The 18,302-nt window shown below is 40.7% G+C and overlaps 1 protein-coding gene across 2 annotated transcripts in view; it reads left to right on the forward strand.

Annotated features, from left to right (window-relative positions):
- Window positions 1-1,805: 1,805 nt before the first annotated feature.
- Window positions 1,806-18,302, forward strand: part of tial1 (TIA1 cytotoxic granule-associated RNA binding protein-like 1) — a 40,054-nt gene continuing 23,557 nt past the window's right edge. Inside the window, exons 1-3 of one of the 2 annotated variants that reach the window (XM_048609113.1) lie at window positions 1,806-1,942; window positions 4,368-4,464; window positions 15,525-15,674. In XM_048609113.1, coding sequence (XP_048465070.1) covers window positions 1,914-1,942; window positions 4,368-4,464; window positions 15,525-15,674 — 276 coding nt within the window. In that variant the 5' untranslated portion in view covers window positions 1,806-1,913. The remainder of the gene's footprint in view (window positions 1,943-4,367; window positions 4,465-15,524; window positions 15,675-18,302) is intronic. The other variant, XM_048609114.1, reaches the window with a different exon arrangement.

The raw sequence follows: 18,302 nt of genomic DNA on the forward strand, positions 1-18,302 counted from the left end.
ATGATCAGGCAAATGACCTCCTTCTGCATCGTAACTCTTCTGTGATTCTGTGATCTACCCAGAGAAACAGCATTCCTCTGTGAAACACAAGCTCCCAGCACCTCTTGCATAATTTTTCTGAATTATCAGTCACTGTTTGAAGTCAGTGTGCCCCCCACAGTCACATGTAGACTGATGCTACAACATGTCATTTAAACCCTCCTGGCTCAATTGTACTCCTCAGGTAACAATCCAAGTGCTGAATTTTACACAATTTACGCTTGTCAGTTTCATGGAGGGTTTCTCGCCACAAGGTCTAGTGCAATCTTTTGCTGTATTCTACCAAACCTGCCTCATTATTTACCTTTCATGCCCCTATGATGTCTCTCTTTATCCTGATTTGAGGCCCGTTCTACCACCCGCCATTCCCGGAACAGCTCAGCATTCACAAAGTATCCACCAAAGACCAGTATCCCTGCCATGCCATCTCAAAAGACTGCTGTGCACCCAGATAAGCATTGGTATTCTGGCATTGGGCCTCACTGAAAATGTAATGGCACAGCAGCCACAAAGCCTAAAAATAAAGAACTAGGCATGCTAGAAATCTGAAACAAAAATGGAAATTGCTGGAGAAACTTAGCAGGTTTGACAGCATCTGTGGGGAGAAAGCAGAGTCCATGTTTCCAGTTATCCGTCTTTAGACCTGTTGAGTTTCTCTAGCAATTTCTGTTTTTGAGCCACAAAGCCATGCTGCCCACAGCACATAGCTGTCATGGTTGACGTTCCCTCACACATACAACGTCATTCCCTCACCCTAGTCACTGTTTAACCACCAAGCCACATACTTTACCTGTTCTTAGCTACATTCTGTCTAAACACCTTCTGCAGGTCACCACGATTACTGTGTTCCAAAAACCCACATCTTGTTGTTGTCCGGCAGGGGAACATCACAAGTAATTAGCCAATTCCAAAAATGAGCTTTTATTGGAAATCAGCAAAAGTGAACACAGACAAAATGAATAGAGGCTGCCATTCAGCCCTATAATGCAAACCAAATGGTGACATTGTGTGCAACAAATATTTTACATTCAGCAATGGTCTGCTGCACCCAAAGAACTAAGACCTGAATTTCTTGTGTAACAATTTGGGGAGGGGAGAAATTGTCAAAATGAAATATCATTTGATTGGTGAAGGCTTGGATCGATGTAGGAAGGAGGGAGGATGATTGTTGAGGAGGAGGTGGGAATTGAATTGAGATGTTGTTCTTGTGATGAAATGAGGGAATGGTCGGGATTGTTCACAGCAGCAGGAGTGGGGATGGGAGGGAGGGTGATCCTTGAGGAAGAAGGGATTGAAGTGTTTTAGTGATGAAATTGAGGAAAGTTTATTATTGTCAGCTATGAGGGAGAGGCAGTGATTGTTGTTGAGCATTTGACTTGAGGTGTTGTTGTCTTTGGGATGAAATGAGGCTGAGTTTGGGATTCCTTCCAAAATGTCAGCAGCTTGCAAGGGGATTGAGGAGGAGAAGGCAATTGATTTGAGTTGTTGTTGTTATGGGGTGGAAACGAGGATAAGTTTGGGAGTGCTCCTGGACAATCAGCAGGGAGGTAATGGGGATTGAAGAGGAAGGGGATGGATTTGAGTTGTCTTGGGGATGAAATGAGGGTAGGTTTGGGGTTCTTTTCATAGAGTGGAGAAGGGGTTTGATTTGAGGAATTGTTGCTGTCTCAGAGATGAAATGAGTGTAAAGTTTGGGATTCCTCCCAGAGAGTCAGCAGTGGGGTGGGGGGAGGCGGCTGCGCATGCGCGCGGGGAGGTGGGGGCCGAGCTGACTCACTGGCTCCTCCGCCATTTGCAGGATCGGGCGCGGAGACAGAGACAGAGAGAGGGACAGGACAGTCTGAGAAGGAGAGGAGGAGGAAGCGGCTCCCGACATGGACGACGATTCGTATCCGCGCACCCTGTGAGTGGCACGAGGATCGTCTTTTGGGGCGCAGGGAGAGCAAAACGCCGAAGGTCTTTTTTTTGAAAAGAAAAATTAAAGTTGTGTCTGCGGCAGGAAAGGGAGCGGTGGTAGTGGGAGATGGAGGGTTGGTGTAAGTCCTCCCTCCCTCTGCCTCACACACGCACTCACTTTCCAGCCGGGTGACCCAAGGCCTGGCGCCCGGAGCGGGCTGGATACCGGAGAAACTCTGACTGCCTTTCCCCACCCACCTTCCTGTCTCAGTTCGGGGGGCCTGGGGAAGAGGAGCAGAGTCAGGCCGGCTGCCCCCCCCCCCCCCCCCCCCCGTTACCCAGCCGGGGCTGAGGGAATCCATTTTCTTGTTGGTAACGAGCTGCCTCAGCGAGACTCCCCCCGCCCCGCCCCGCCAAACTCCCAACCCGGGCAGCAGGCGCTGGCCTTCTACCCCAGGGGCCTGGATCTCGGGAGAGTGGGGCTGGTGGGTTAGGGATATAAACTACCTGCGGGTAAATAGGTCCTTGTTTTTTCAAAAAAAAAGTCGGGTCAAGCACATGTTCTGCTTTGCAAACCCATATTTGTTCCACTTTCAGTTGCGTTTTTTTAAAAAAGAACTCGGCTCTATTTTTGGGTCTGATGTCGAAAGGTTGGTAGATTTATCCACGTAGCCAGGTCAACAAGTGGCCAGGGAGTGTAAATGTTTATTCTTCCTCTGCCCGTTTCTGTAAGAGAGTTTGTTCCAAAATTGTTCATTGGCATTGCGCATTTAGTAGTACGTCTAGTTAGTAGTAACTCTTCGTCTTAAAGATCAGATAAGATTACCGTGTTGGATCTGAGCAATGACTTAGATGGATAATAGTTCTCTCAAGATTTTTGGGTTGGACATTAGATGTGAATATATTATGGACTTCAGTACAAACATTTCGGAGGATGTATTCAGTTTTGATCATAATTCAATATGGTATCTTTGGATATTTGGTGTCTTTAAAAGAAAGTGATAAAACTCCTGCCAAAATTGCTTGTTGATTAAAAAAGAATGGGTTTGAACAATCCAAATGCCACATACCTTTTTTCCCCTAATGTACAAGTAACCTTTTTTTTTCTGTGTCCGTATGTTTTATGGCACTGCTATCTTTTATTACAACCTTTTGGAGACTTCATGCTTTTAGATTTTTTGTTCCAGAGGACATTCCAGACATTCCCAAGTGCACAACTCCTGGAAAAAGTATTTTTGGAAGAAATGTGCAACGACATTTTAGTGGACTGTTGCCTTTGAACAGAAACTACTGTCTGAAATCTAGAGGGGAGATGTAGGGGCAGGTGTTGGACCTCTTGCGGTTGCACAAAGGTACCAGGTGTGGTGGAGAAATTGGTGGGGAGTGCAGAGCTGACGAGGGAGTCACGGCATGGATGGTCCCTCTGTGACTCCCTCATCAGCTCTACGCTCCCCAATTTTCCCACCACATCCAGTACCTTTCCCTGCAACTGCAAGAGGCCCCACACCTGCCCTGTCACCTCTGTCCAAGGCCCCAAACAATCCTTCCAGATCTGGCAGGGTTTCACCTGCACTTCATCCACCCTGATCTATTGCATCCATTGCTCCTGATGTGGTCTCCTCTAAATCGGTGAGACCAAACAGAGACTCTGGACCAGTTCGCGGAGCATCTGCGCTTTGCACGCATCAACCAACCCAACCTTCCGGTTGCCATTCGTTTTAATTTCCCCTCCCACTCCCCTGCTGACATGTCCATCCTTGGCCTCCCCTGCTGTCAGTGAGGCCAAAAGTAAACTGGAGGAACAATACTTGATATTTCGTCTTAGGAGCTTAGAGCCCAATGGCCTCAACATTGACTTCACCAGTTTCATAATCCCTCCACCCTCACCCCCCCCCGTCTCACTCTCCCTGGCTGAACCTGTCCATCTTCCTATCCACCTATCTGCTCCACTCTTCCCACTGACCAATCACAATAATGCCTTATTGCATCCACCTATCACCATCTCTCCTACCCTATCTGCAGCCCCCATCACCCTCCCTCCATTTATTTTTGGGCTCCCCTCCCCAGCCCTGACGAAGGGTTTCAGCTCAAAACATTGACTTTCCTGCTCTTTTGCTGTCTGACCTGCTGTGCTTTTCCAGCCTCTCACCTTTGTCCCCAATAAGACACTGCTTCAAAATAAAAGGAGAGTCCTATCGGACACAAAACATTAATTCTGCCTATCTCTCCACGGATGCTGCCAAAACTGCAGTTTCTGCCTCTGTTGCCAGTGGCCTCAGTACCTTTGTTGACTGTATCACGGATCTTGCCTTTAATTAAGAATGATCACAGCACGCAGAACAATTAAGCTAAATCATTTTTCAAGGTACAGAAGTAAAACTAGTATGAAAATTGCAACAGTAGTAACGAATATTCAAATGTCTTTGTTTCAGCTACGTAGGTAACCTCTCTAGAGATGTGACAGAAGCCCTTATACTTCAACTTTTCAGTCAGATTGGTCCATGCAAAAGCTGTAAAATGATTACGGAGGTAAGAACTCAACACCTCAGTATAAAGATTAATCTGAATTTTCTTCCACTTTCAAAACTTTTAACCTACAATACTTAAATGATTTCTGCTGCACTCATTCGAAGAGCCTGATTCTATGGTCCTGATTCCACCATTGATTTTGTCTCGTGAAATGAGAGATCCCGATGCTAATCCAGCTTTCATTCTTTTCAGTGGCTTCAAGTAGGATACTGATTCACAACTGTGACAGTACGCTGTTTTGTATTTATGCACAGGTGGAAATATTAGTTGCATACAGTTAAAGCCACAAACATTTACAAAATCTTCTGAAAAGAGTAGAACTGCTGCTTGTGGAAGTAATTATTGTTCATGCAACTGGTTTCTGAGTAAGTTTCAGATTCATCTGCACAAATTAAAATAAATGGACATCTTCTGTAGTGGGAATGTTACAAATACCTTCTCTAGGGTGAGGAAAGGATGGAGAAAAGTCTAATGCTGTACTCTAAATTTTTAAAATTGAAGTAAACCCTAATTTTCCTTCTGGGCTATGCCATACAAATTCTAGTTTTTCTGGAGGGCAGCATACTATCTGTAGACAAGAGGATCTGGATTCTGTGCTAGACTGACTTGGCTGGTGGAACATATTGTTACAGCACCCGAGGGACAGCTTATCTACCACTACTCCCTCTGCACACGTGCTTTTTGGTAATTTGACTATTCACTCGAGCAACAGAGTTTAGGTCAGCAGCGTGGCAGCTTACACACTCCCAATTCTTTTCCCTCTCCAATCGTTGCATTTTTTACTTTGCTATCGCCTGCTAATTAAGATTTTACCTCCCAATTATTAGTCTTCACGCTTGTGTGCTTCATCTGCTTGATGGTGCCAAAGTGTCACTTCATTACTCCACAAGCATATTAGTTTCTCACTGGTAATGACTTAAAAAGTTGTCAACCAAATATGTTCATAAATATTCCATTGGTTACCTGAATACTAATTTTGATACTTTAGTGTTACTTAAAATTGGTACTATTTCCAGGTAGATTGCAGGAGCGTAAATTTTTGTTAATAATTCTAACCATTAGCCTTTTGAATTTGACCATACAAAGTAACGATCGCTCACGAATAAATTGAAAATGGTTCTGTAGATAAAAATTGAGCAGTAGCGTGATGTGCACTGGCAAGCAATGAAGAACCTTCTTGCATCTCATTTGTGTCTTTATCATTGGCAAATCTATCGCTCAGTCTCTAGTCATGAAGCTCTGTAGATGTGCATACTGACGAGCAAAAATAATAATCTAATGGTAAATATGCAGAAATATTAAGATCGCTCTGATAAGAGCATTGTATTGTCTACTGCCTTGGAAATTATTTTTGAAGTAAATAGTTAGAATTTTGGATTGAATCCTTATCGCTAATTTGTCCAAAATAAACAAACAAAAAACATAATTGATTCTGCTATAAAGTGATAGTTGCATTCCTGCGCAACAATGTGTTATAGAAAATTGAAATGGGGCTTATGGGAAAAGCAGAATTAGGGGCAGACCAGCAAAAAATCACTCAATTGCTCAAAAATTACTCAAAAGCCTAACATAAATGATAGCACAGTTTGAATAAATGTTTAATTCATATTTAATAATGAAATAGAAGTAAATTTAACACCTTACCTTGAAAAATAACTTCAAGATGACTTAATGGAAGAGGTGGTTTTGAGGTTGCTCTATTGTTAATGCAGGGGCTGAGGGGCAGCATCATTGTCACCATCTTCAGGTGCAGTTTCAGTTGCAGGGTTAGGGTGAAAAATAATTAATGCAGAACTGGATAGTTGTGGTTCATTGTCTTCTGACTTTCTTGGGGGTTGGCTTAAAGACATCCAGTTTTTGCTGCTTTGCCCTTTTACTTCTTTGAAGAATCTGTTCATAGGGTGCCAAATCAGATCTTATTCCACGAACTGCTACGTTCTGCATTGTAATCTTTGTCCTCTAAGAGCTGCAGCTACTTCTTGATTTCCCTCTGGATAGAGGACAAAACAGATGTGGAAAGCTCTCGTGATGCAGCATCCTGGACTTTGTCGTCTTTGTCTCCAGCTTCCACTTCCCCCTCAGCGACAATTTGTAGATCAGCTATAGAGAGTCTTCACAGTGAGACTCGAGCAGCTGTTTAATATCTTCATTCTCCACTTCTTCAAATCCAACTTGCTTTGCAAGATCAACGGAATGTTCTTTGATTCTTGGGAGCTTCTCAGATGGATCAAAGCCTTTAAAATCTTGAATAAAAAGAAGCTTCTGCCAAACTACATGCAAGCAGTCCTTAATGACATCACCCTAGGCCTCCATGATAATGTCAGTTGCATTCTTGATGTTAAAGCTCTTCCAAAATTGAAGGACACCGCTCTTATCCCCGTCAGTGGCTGCAATCAGCCTTTTAAATGTGCACCTTAAATAATAAGCTTTAAGAGCTACTATTGCACCCTGGTCCGTGGGTTGAAGGAGAGAGGTTGTGTTTGGGGGTAGAAATAGCACTTTGATGTTTTCAGAAAGCTCACCAGTGGCGAGAGGATGGCTTGGCACATTATCCAGGATGAGGAGAATCTTGAAATCCGATTTTTTTTTTTTTTTTTTTTTTCCTGCAATACTTTGTAAAAACATCTTTCAAATCATCATTAAGGTCAGAAAAAAATTGTCCCACCATTCAACCTCTTTTGCTTGACCTAAAGTAGACGCCTAGTGTAAACTTGGGTAACCTTTCAAGGCTTGTGGGTTGGCAGAGTGGTACACAGGCTTAAGCTTTAAGTCTCCACTGGTATTGACACTCAGCAGCACAGTCATACGATCTTTTGCCACCTTAAAACCTGGAGCATGTGCTTCATTCATTGTTTTGCGGGCTTTGTCCTGAATGCTCGCAATCATGCGATGCTGGCACAGAGACTGTTTCGGCACTAACTTCGAGCATGCGCAGGACAAAACCTGCGAAATGATTGTGTGATGTTGACGCATACTCCGCACACTGATGGAATCACGTTATATCACACATAACATTCCCCTATTCATCAGTCGTGTTATAGCCAATTCATGTTGCCAGAACACGCATTATAGCAGAAATGACTGCATACTTAAATGTGCACAACTAAGAGTGTAATGTGGACAGTGTAGTTACAGCTTACTATCTTAACCTTGAAATAAGATTATTTTGGGCACAGGTTGCATCATAAACCGAGTGCAAAATCTAGGAATTTGTAGGAGTGGGTGCTCTTCTTTTGTTTCCAGTGTTATGGTTCCTGTAATCTTGACAATAAGTTTAACAGTGGATCTAAATGAATAACATCAGTTCTGTGTTTGGACTGAATTTTATGTGAAGTTGTGGATGGCATGGTTATCCTAAATAAATGTCTACATCCATTCCTCTGCATAGAATCCCTACAGTGTGGAAGCAGGCCATTTGGCCCATCAAGTCCACAACGATTCTCAGGAGAGCATCCTGCCCAGATCAATTCCCCTACCCTATCCCCGTAACCCTGCATTTTCCATGGCTAACCCACCAAGTCTGGACACTATGGGTAATTTAACATGGCCAATCCACCTAACCTACACATGTTTGGACTGTGGAAGGAAACCTGGAGGAAACCCACATAGACACGAGGAGAATGTGCAAACTCCACATAGACAGACGCCTGAGGGTGGAATTAAACCCGGGTCCCCATGGGGAAGCATTGCTAACCACTGAGCCACCATGCTGCCCAGTCTTAGCAGCTCAGTTGAGTCGGAGAGCAAGTTGGTGACATGGGCACATTGCAGTACATGCATCATTTATTGGAGACTTTGCTCACATTTCAGAGGTGCAGAATGGGATTGGTGTAAGCCATAATGTACAAAACAGAAGGATGTAAGAAAATGAGTGCAAACTGTCTACTTAAAAGGTTTAATATACTTATTAGAATCATAGAATCCCTACAGTGTGGAAACAGGCTCTTTGGCCCAAGAAGTCCACACCAACCCTCAGAGCATCCCACCTAATCTACACATCCCTGAACACTACGGGCAATTTAGCATGGCCAATCCACCGAGCCTGCACATCTTTGGACTGTGGGAGGAAACCGGAGCACCTGGAGGAAACCCACGCAGACATGAGGAGAATGTGCAAACTCCACACAGTCGCCCGAGGCTGGAATCGAACCTGGGTGCTTGGTGCTGTGAGGCAGCAGTGCTAACCACTGAGCCGCCGTGCCGCCCCCTTCTGCAAAGGAAGCACCCTGAAAGTATAAGTATCAAGGCAGTTGGCGGGACAGCCAGAATGCAGTCTGTGTTCCGGGATATAGGAGACTATACAATACGGGAGGGGAAGAGGAATAAGAATGTATTGTAGTAAGGATTTGATGATTCGGGAGACTGTTAACATTCTTTGGAAGCAGGATCAGGACTTCCACGTGATAGGGTGCCTACTTTGAAGTAGCATTGAGAAGATCTTTAATTAGTTTGATATTAAAGGAAGAGGAACCAGTTGTTGTGACTCCTGAATAGCAACTTAAGCGCTTGTTGGTGAGTACTGAGGTCCAGGAGCTAAATTGAAATACAGGGCCTGAAGGATTATAATACCTTGATCATTACCTGAATTGGGTGCAAACTGGGGCTTTGATAGATAAGGTGGCCAGATGGCTATTGGATTAGTGTGGAAAAGAGTGGGCTTTCCACTTTAGTGGATCATGAAGCTGTACCATTGACTCCACCTGAACTGGCGTGGGACCAGAATGTTGGCAAAAACAGGGACTTCATACAAGGAATTGGTTTGGAGGTTGAGGGGTGGGCTTGCGTGGAAAAGTTAGTATTGATATTAATTCAAAAATAAAAGGAAGGGAATTCAGGGGAGGAGTACTCAAATTATACTTTGGACAGTACAGGTAAAGGAAACTGAAGGATGTAACTGAACCAGAAGAGACAAATTTAAGAAATGTGATTTTAAGTAGTTGAGTACAACAAATATTTGTATATGTGCCCAAATAAGTGTTTTTCTGTTTTGTATTAAAAGCAAATCCAAGAATTAAAGTGCATATTCAACCAGGAAGGTATGATATGTGAGACATTATTGGGAATTAAATATACCAGATTGTAAGTTCTAAAGAGAAGATTAGGAAAATGCTTCAGGGAGGAGAGGAAACTTAATGATTTAAGATGAATTTGATTTGATTTATTGTCACATGTATCGAGATACTGTGACAAGTATTGTTTTGCACTCAAGACAAATCATAACTTACGTAAGCATTTTAAGGTAATGGAACAGAATTCAGAATACAGTTTTAGAGCTACAGGGAAGGTGCAGAGAAAGATCAACTATAAAGAATATGAGAGGTCCGCTTATAAGTTGGGTAACAGCGGGCAAGAAGCTGTTCTTGAATCTGTCATTTTGTGTTTATGTATCTTCTCCCCAATGGAAGGTGGAAGAGTGTATAACTGGGGTGGGAGGAGACTTTGATGTTGGATGATTTCCTGAGGCTGCAGAAAGTATATAGACTGAGTCAGTGGAAGGAGTAGGCTGTGTTCACAACTCTTCAATTTCTTGCAGTCTTGGGCAGGGCAGTTGCCATACCAACTGATGCATTCGCGCAGGGTGCTTTCTGTGGTGCATCTATAAAAATTGGTAAGAGTCATTGTGGACATGCTGAATTTCCTTAAGCATTTTGAGGAATTCGAGGTGTTTTCTTGACTGTAGCTTCAATGATAAGAGGATATAATGAGAGGTAATAGAGTGCTGACTTTGGTTGCATTAAGAATAGAGTTGAAGTCTAGTGGGAGTTGTGCACAGGATCCCTGGCAGCAGCTGTTGCAGAGGTGCTTTTAATGCAAATATAAAACAGTGTTTGCCAGAGACAGTGGAGTTTTAATTAGGGATTTTAATTTTTATTTAGATTGGGTGAACAGATGAGCATATATCAGAAAGATAGTGTTTCTTGGATGACATCAAAGGGCGGGCCATATTCATTTGACGTGTAATAAGCTGACATCTTGATGGTGCTTCTAGCTTCTTCTAGTTACTTGGGGTAACTACAATGCCGGGTGATCACCTTTCGCCTTTTCCCCGTTGGTTGTCCATTCCTCTTGCAGTTCACTGCCTTTAAGGCTGCATCTTTCCATTTGTTCTTGGGTCTTTCTTTTCTTCTGCAAAGCCTTGTCTCCATTGCTCACATTACCCGTGTTTCCTCTCCCTAATAGGTCACCATGTGATTTCAGTCTCTTCTTGGCTACTTTGTTTGCTGCCACAATCCTTTCTATCCTGTTGGTATACTAGTTCCCAAATTTGTCCTTTCTGAATACTTGATGCAGCTATCTCAGCACCTGCATCTCATTAACATCAGTTGTTCTCGATGTTTTCCTTTTTCTACACTCAGAATTTTTTGTCTTGCACCCGTCTGTATGTTTTCTCTCTTGGTTTAAGCAATGCTTTTCTATCACAACACTCCACTGCACTTCCAGTTATTCCTACCTGGGCTGTGTTTCTAAAACTCTTACCATACTAAGATAGTCTTCCATGGCCAAAACCTGTGTTGAAACTATTCATTGTCTCCACCTCTTTTCAACAGTCTTTACATCTTTACTGTAGTCATCTTCCCCTTGCTTAGTCTGTTGATCATACCACTTTTTTTCAGTACTTTTCTCCAGATGCTCAGTTGTGTTCTCATCTCCACCAAATAGCTCCATGACGCCTGCAAGCATCGTTGACCATGATGCGACTTGTTTCAAATGTTAATATTATAATGCATGGGAGCATTTATCTGCTGGAAATAATAATCTAATTATTTCTGTCTTTCAACCTTATGTTGGACTCTCATTTTACATTTAAGTGAGGTTAACTGAAGAGGTAACAAGGTCAGAAATCACACGACACCAGGTTATGGTCCTACAGGTTTAGTTGAAAACACAAGCTTTTGGAGCCTCACTCCTCCTCCAGGTGTTAGGTGACAGGTAACAGACAGCATTAAACTGAAAGCATTTTTTTTTAAAAAAAAAAGTTGCCAAATCGGATAGATGAAAGAAACAAAGAATAACCAGACAGTCAAGAGGCACAATCTTCTTAAAATAAAAGCTTGTAAACCATGACCACACTTGATGGTATCATTTTAGAAAGAGGGAGGTCAGAAGCAATCAAGATCCTTTGGACATTAGATAAGTGATATTGTCGATGAAAGTAAGGAAGTGGTGGATACATTGAGTAATTACTTGGTGTCAGTAGTTGCAGTAGAGGTTGAGCTCCGCTTGCTGAATGTTGCGGAAAATCAAGGACCGGGATTTGCCAATGTAGTGGCATTAAGATAAATCACCAAAACAAGGTGGTTTCTGTCCTAATATTTTAATGGGTGAGAGCATTGCAGATGGTTTAACTTACTTGGCAAAGTTAGTTGGATTCAGAAACCTTTTAAGATTGGAAAAAATTGTGCTTGTCATTCTGTCAAAAAAGCGAGAGTAGGGAACTGGGGAATATTGACTCGTTAACAGAACAGATGTTAGGAAGTCACTAGAATGTGTAAGTTAAAGCTAGTGATTGAGCACCTTTAAATATCCACTGACCAAAGAGAACTCGCATGGATTTGTAGGGAGTGCGTCATACTTGACAATCATTTTAAATTTTTTTTTAGAAAGGTGACAAGGTAATAGACAGGCGTCTGTGGTAATTTGAATGGCCTACCAGAAGGTATTTGATTTAAGATCTGTTAACTGAAGTTTTGAAATTCTAAGGCAAATCACTAAAGTTAGGAAATTGGCTGAGCAGCAGGAAACAAATGTTCAGACCATGAGCAGGTATTCTAATTGGCAGCAGGTCATGTGTCTCTTCAGATTGTGTGCAACTTCTTAGTTAGTACTGACTTGGTTCTGGGATAGAAAGCCACATAATCAAATTTGCTGATGAGACAAAAACAAGTGGTGTTTTGGTGATGTAGATTTACAGAAATTGAGTACAGTTTGTACTAAATTGTGGCAAAAGGATTTCTGTATATGTAAGGTCAGGTCGTTCACTTAGGACCCTTTTTCAAAAGAATGGAATTACATTTTCTAAATGGTGAGAATCCAGAACAGTAGAGATCTGAAGAGACTTCAGGATCCAGTTCATTAAAATGTCACACAGGTATTGAAAGTAATCAAAAAGGCTAATGTAGTGGTGGTCTTTCATTCCAGGTTTGTACAAGTGCGGCGCTGGTGCCCTTGGTTTCATGAGTCTGTCTTTTCTCAGATTTTGTGTGGTCTGGGCAACCCTGGCTCATCTTGGCCCAATGGTGAGATTTGTACTGTGCCTGAAATGCTCTAAAATAGCTGATGGGTCACATGTTTAAATGCACAACGAGAAGCTGGAGCTCTCCAATGGTTTTACTTGAACACTACTTTAAATCTAGAACCGCCTGCAAGTCAGCTTTGTTGAGCTTTTGCTTTCTGTGTATTTTTCGAAGGTTCTACACTGCATTCTTTTTTTTCAAGCTTCGAAAAGAAAATTGTTCACTTAATTCGATGTATCCTTGCCTTAGTGATGGGTACAAAACGCTTCTTTCTACAATTTCTTATCGTTATGTGCTTTCGTGGGTTTTGGGTGCGCTGAAGATTGAACAGTTGGCTGCTAAGAGAGAAATCAGGAAAAGTTGGTACTGTTGCGATATTAAATTTATGATTCTGGTATTCCTTTGTCAGCATATATTTTAATTGCTCTGAAAGCATTTTTAGTTTGATGTTGCATCTGATTATAGGAAATGATGGTTTGAATCATATTGTCCAGCTTATTTGCCTAAAAATACAATGCTTCAGATGAAACCTGTTATTAAGTACTTTGGTGTAAAAGATCATTTATTCCATATACCCACCCTGGAATGAGATCTTTACTAGTTAAGGTACTGCAATAGCCTGCTGCCAGTTGTTGAACAAAGAGTAAATATTGAGTAATATTACATTGTGGCAGTTAATTTCCCTGTCAGTACATTGTGCTAAATTTTGTACTCTCTGTTGCATGGACCTTGAAGTATGGGGGAATAATGTTGAGTTTTGGGGTGAGTTGCTGTTCCTTTGAAAATTTCTGCTCTGTCTCTGCAGTTAGCTAATGTACTTCTGTATGGTTTCCATACTTTTCACAATCTTCTGGCAACATTTATTAATCATTGCATTGGACCAACATTTTTTCAAATGACAACTTCATGAGGAGCATCTTTGTATTTTGAAAGAAATGCTACAAAAAAAATCTACTGACTTTGATTAGTTCATGCAGTAGAAGTTGTGATTTTGTAGTATCTAAATTTTGTAGTTTCTTTCAGATATATGTAATTTAGGACAAAATCCTGGAATTTCTATGTAATGCAATGAGAGTCTACTTACCTCACAAGGACCATAGCTCGTCATCACCACTTCAAGGGCAACTAGGGATGTGCGAAAAATGCTAGCGTAGCCAGTGATGCTCACACACAAGCGAATATACATATTAAAAAATTCCCATGCAGATTTTCAGGATAATTTGATTTTCATTTATGTTGCTGATTTTTAACAAGTGGAAATGCAAGGACAGTAGCAATTTCACCCCCAACAAAAATGCTCTGTAAGTACAACAATGGTTGAAGTAATTTTATTTAACACTGCACTTTAGGGGAGACACTTGTCTAGTCATCGAGAAACCCAAGCTAATGTTTTGGGGACATGAGTTTGAATCCCACAGCAGACAGTGGAATTTGAAGTCAATAAAACAAAATCTAGAATTGAAAGTTAGCCTAATATTAATGTGAAATTATTGTCTGTCTTCAGACCTGCAGCAACATGGTTGACTTGTGACTGTATTCTGGCTAATTAGAAATGCACAAATGCTGGTCTGGCCATCAATGCCTACCAAGTGACAAATGAATGAATAAGGTGGGGGGGAATATTGCTCTGGCCGTATAGTTCATTATGTTGGGTTTGAAGCATCATTCACATGTTCATTTTGAAATTGACTTGGTGTGTGTATGTATACTTATGCTTTCAAAATAGTCGTGCCCATGTTTAGAAAACATGGATTCAAAACCTGGAATCATTACTGACTGGATCTTCAACTTTAGAGATTGAGTAATGTGGTGAGTGGTTAGCTTTAACTATTGGGAGTTTCATTATTATGAATACCCTGGTTTGAGCATACATTACATCTTGGCAGTGTGCTGATTTCCAGTTACCAACTGAACACCAAATCAAGGACACACTTAGTATTATTGATGGGCAAAGTAACTTATTGTATTGTTAATTTTAGCACTCGGAAGATTAAAGTAACATTTTTGAATCAGGATGCAACTTGTAACAATCAGTGACTTTTCTGAAATAACACCTTTGAAGGATTTATTATTTGTAATCTATTTTGTTCCGTTCTGATCATAAGGTTATCTTAATTGTCTAGTAGAATTGTTTCTTCAAATTTGAGCATTAATAATTTAATGATATTTAATGAACTGAAATTGCTTCATCTGCCTGTTTGATATTGTATTTGATATTTACCTGTAAATCAGTTTCACTACTTAAAAAGAAGTCATGCTCATGTGAAAGTAGTCATCTATTTCCAGCATATTTTAAGCTCCATTCTTTTGAATACAGAATACAGGTGTGGGAAGGATCAATGTCACTGCAATTGCAATACTCTGCAAAAGTTTAACCCTCTTAGTATTTGCAGTTCTTTGCAGCACAGAATATTGTTTTGGAAGTTAGGCAACAGGTTAGAAATTTTTATTCAAAAGCAGCAATTGCTGGGGAAACTCCCGGTCTGGCAGCATCTGTGGGCAGAAAGCAGATGCTGTTAAACCTGGTGAGTTTCTCTAGAAATCTGTTTTGTTTGAGATTTCCAGCATCTAGCATTTTTATTTTAAAAGCATACCTTGGGTTTTATACGGTTCAGCTTGTAAGATGATCACTAAATATATTTAGAAGCCTGGGGAAGCCCTGTATTACATTTAAAATGTTCAAAAATGTTAAATGATCTGTAATTTCCTTTTAAATTGTTTGTGTTTATGGACAGATTGGCTATAAAAGTAAAAGGCTATAATATAGATCTGTAAGTATTTCATTTGGCTTCTTTGTACTAAGTTTTCATGAATTTTTCTTCTCAGCAAACCGCAAGCAGAAGGGTGAACTCTTCTGTTGGATTTTCTGTTTTGCAGCATTCAAGCAATGATCCGTATTGCTTTGTGGAATTCTATGAGCATAGGGATGCGGCAGCTGCATTGGCTGCAATGAATGGCCGTAAAATAATGGGTAAGGTAAGCTATCGTATCTAAATGGTGAGTGAGGAGAGAATTTAGCTGGAAAAATTAAGATTTAATATTTTAAATAGTGCCTTTGTTTAATTTGTCAGAAGTAAAATGTAATTGCTTGCATTTGGGATATTAGAAGTTCAATATGCTTTTTAACAACTAATGTTTAGTAAAACTTTATCTGCTATTTTACCTCCCTCAAAATAAGATTTTCTCAATATAATGTAATTTGATGGAAACATTCAATAGTTAACAATTCAAATAGACATTAATGGTTCCTGCTGATGAAAATGTGGCCTGAAGTACTATATTTTATTATAAACTCTATTTGAATAACAAAAATCTTTACAACTCTTAAGAGTCTGCACTTAATAATCATTGGGAAGATTATTAGAAAGGACCTCTGGGAAGGTCTTTATTGTAGAGCTGTTTCTGTCGAATTACTCTACAACCGAACTGTTGATTGTTCAACAATTCTTTATGTAGTTATGTAGCCTTTTAGTACGGCTAAGAAATTTTCCAGCTTTGCCGATAACAAATTGGAATCGCATTTCTTCTGGGTGACTTAAGCATGGGGGAAAATTAACATTCAGAAATGGATTAAAAACAAATTAACGAAATCACATTGAACTATTGACCCCACATATCTTGATCTAGCTACAAGGAGTACTTAGTTCTGGGATATGTTTCAAGAGCAGTAACGTACTCGCTGGGTAGATGAGGTTAAATTTTATAGAGTGCTGTTTAGACAGTGTAATGTGCAGTTCTAGCCTTCGAAATTTAATGTTGTTGAGCACTTGAGAAAACACAGTCGCTGTTTACAGAATGCAACTATCAACGAAAAATGAACAAGACTTGTCTCTTTCCTCTTAAAGAGGAGCCCTAAAGACATGGTAAAAGCCTTAAAAATCATAATGATTTGTTGAAAGTGAGTGTGAAGAAACACTTTCTACCTCAATAACAAGGAACTCGAAATATACTGCAAGAAAAACCGAAATTGCTGGAAAAACTGGGCAGGTCTGACAGAATCTGTGGAGAGAAAACAGTGTTAATGTTTCCTGTCAAGTGACCCATCAGGACTATAACAGTATTGTAAATATACTGTACTCATTATCAAATCAATTAAAATTAAAGGAATGGGAATTTGAAAAATAGCTGTGTGGAGCGTGCTGACAGTGGTTGAATTAGAGAGCATTAACACGTGAGGGAGATGAGGATGAATGTGGTGATGGAGTAGTGGCTGGAATTAAAATACAGGCCTATTGCTAGAATGTGAATTCTAACAATACAGTAGATACCCAAAATGCACTTATTAATTCGTAACTAATAGGAATAAAATATAGATAACGTGAATATAAAGATGGTTTACAAATGGGAACAGGAGTAGACCATTTAACACTTCAAATTATAGCTTTTCTGCACTAACACTACATAACTACTTTTAAGTGCGATCGCTTAATACATTTAGATTTTAAAAAAAGTATCAATGTCAATTTTAAAATTTGTCTTGCATCAGTGGCCATTGACTGAAATGCTTTCCAAATTTACAGCACTTTTGTGTAGATCTGCTTCATCCTGTAATGTCTGGCCCCAAATATTAAGAGTCTGAGACTCAACCAACCAGCAGAAATCATTTCTCCCATCTGGCCTGTCATTTCCCCATAATACCTTGGAAACAGCTGAAATTTCCTCAACTCCTCTTAACTGTCTGTATTCCAATAACATATCTCTAGTTTGTGCAATCTTTCCTCTACATAAACCTTTGTGCTCAGGTCTCATTCTGGTATACTTGACTGTATTCCCTCCAAGGCCTTGCCTAGGTGTAGTGCCCAGAACTGCTCTTGTTATTCAAGATGTGGTATAGTCAAAGTGACTTCTACCTCCTTTATACTAGTTCTCCAGATATAAAAGTCAGCATTTCATTTTGGTTTTTCTGTATTGTCTTGCATTGTGTTCCATCTTGGCACACTGTCGACTTGGGAAGGGACTGAAGAACAGTACCTATTCACAACCCAGGGACTGCCTGTTGTTTAAAAATTTTTTTATTCATTCACGGGATGAGGGCATTGCTGGCTAGGCAGCATTTATTGCCCATCCCTAATTGCCCAGAAGGCAGTTAAGAGTCAACCACATTGCTGTGTGTCTGGAGTCACATGTAGGCCAGACCAGGTAAGGATAGCAGATTCCTTCCCTAAAGGGCATTAGTGAACCAGATAGGTTTTTCCCAACAATTGATAATGGATTCACTGTCATCATTAGACTCTTAATTACAGATATTTTCTTAAATTCAAATTCCACCATCTGGCGTGGCAGGATTTGAACCCAGGTCCCTGGAATGTTATCTGGGTCTCTGAATTAACAGTCCAGCAATAATACCACTAGGCCATCGCCTCCCCAACTTATGCTTCCAACTGCACTATTACGTTAGTGCCTATCAATGTCATCAGCAAATATGGATATATGGCTTTCTATTTCACTGTCATTAATAAATATAGTACACAGTTGAAGTACCAGCACAACCTTGCAGGACAGCCTGTGAATTAGAATACTTACCTTTTGAGGTTGGTTGGCTCGCCGAGCTGGTTTTTTGTTCCGCACACGTTTCGTTCCCGTACTTGGTAACATCCTCAATGC

The sequence above is a fragment of the Rhincodon typus genome, chromosome 20 (genome assembly GCF_021869965.1).
Source record: "Rhincodon typus isolate 14 chromosome 20, sRhiTyp1.1, whole genome shotgun sequence".
In the NCBI taxonomy this organism is placed as follows: domain Eukaryota; kingdom Metazoa; phylum Chordata; class Chondrichthyes; order Orectolobiformes; family Rhincodontidae; genus Rhincodon; species Rhincodon typus.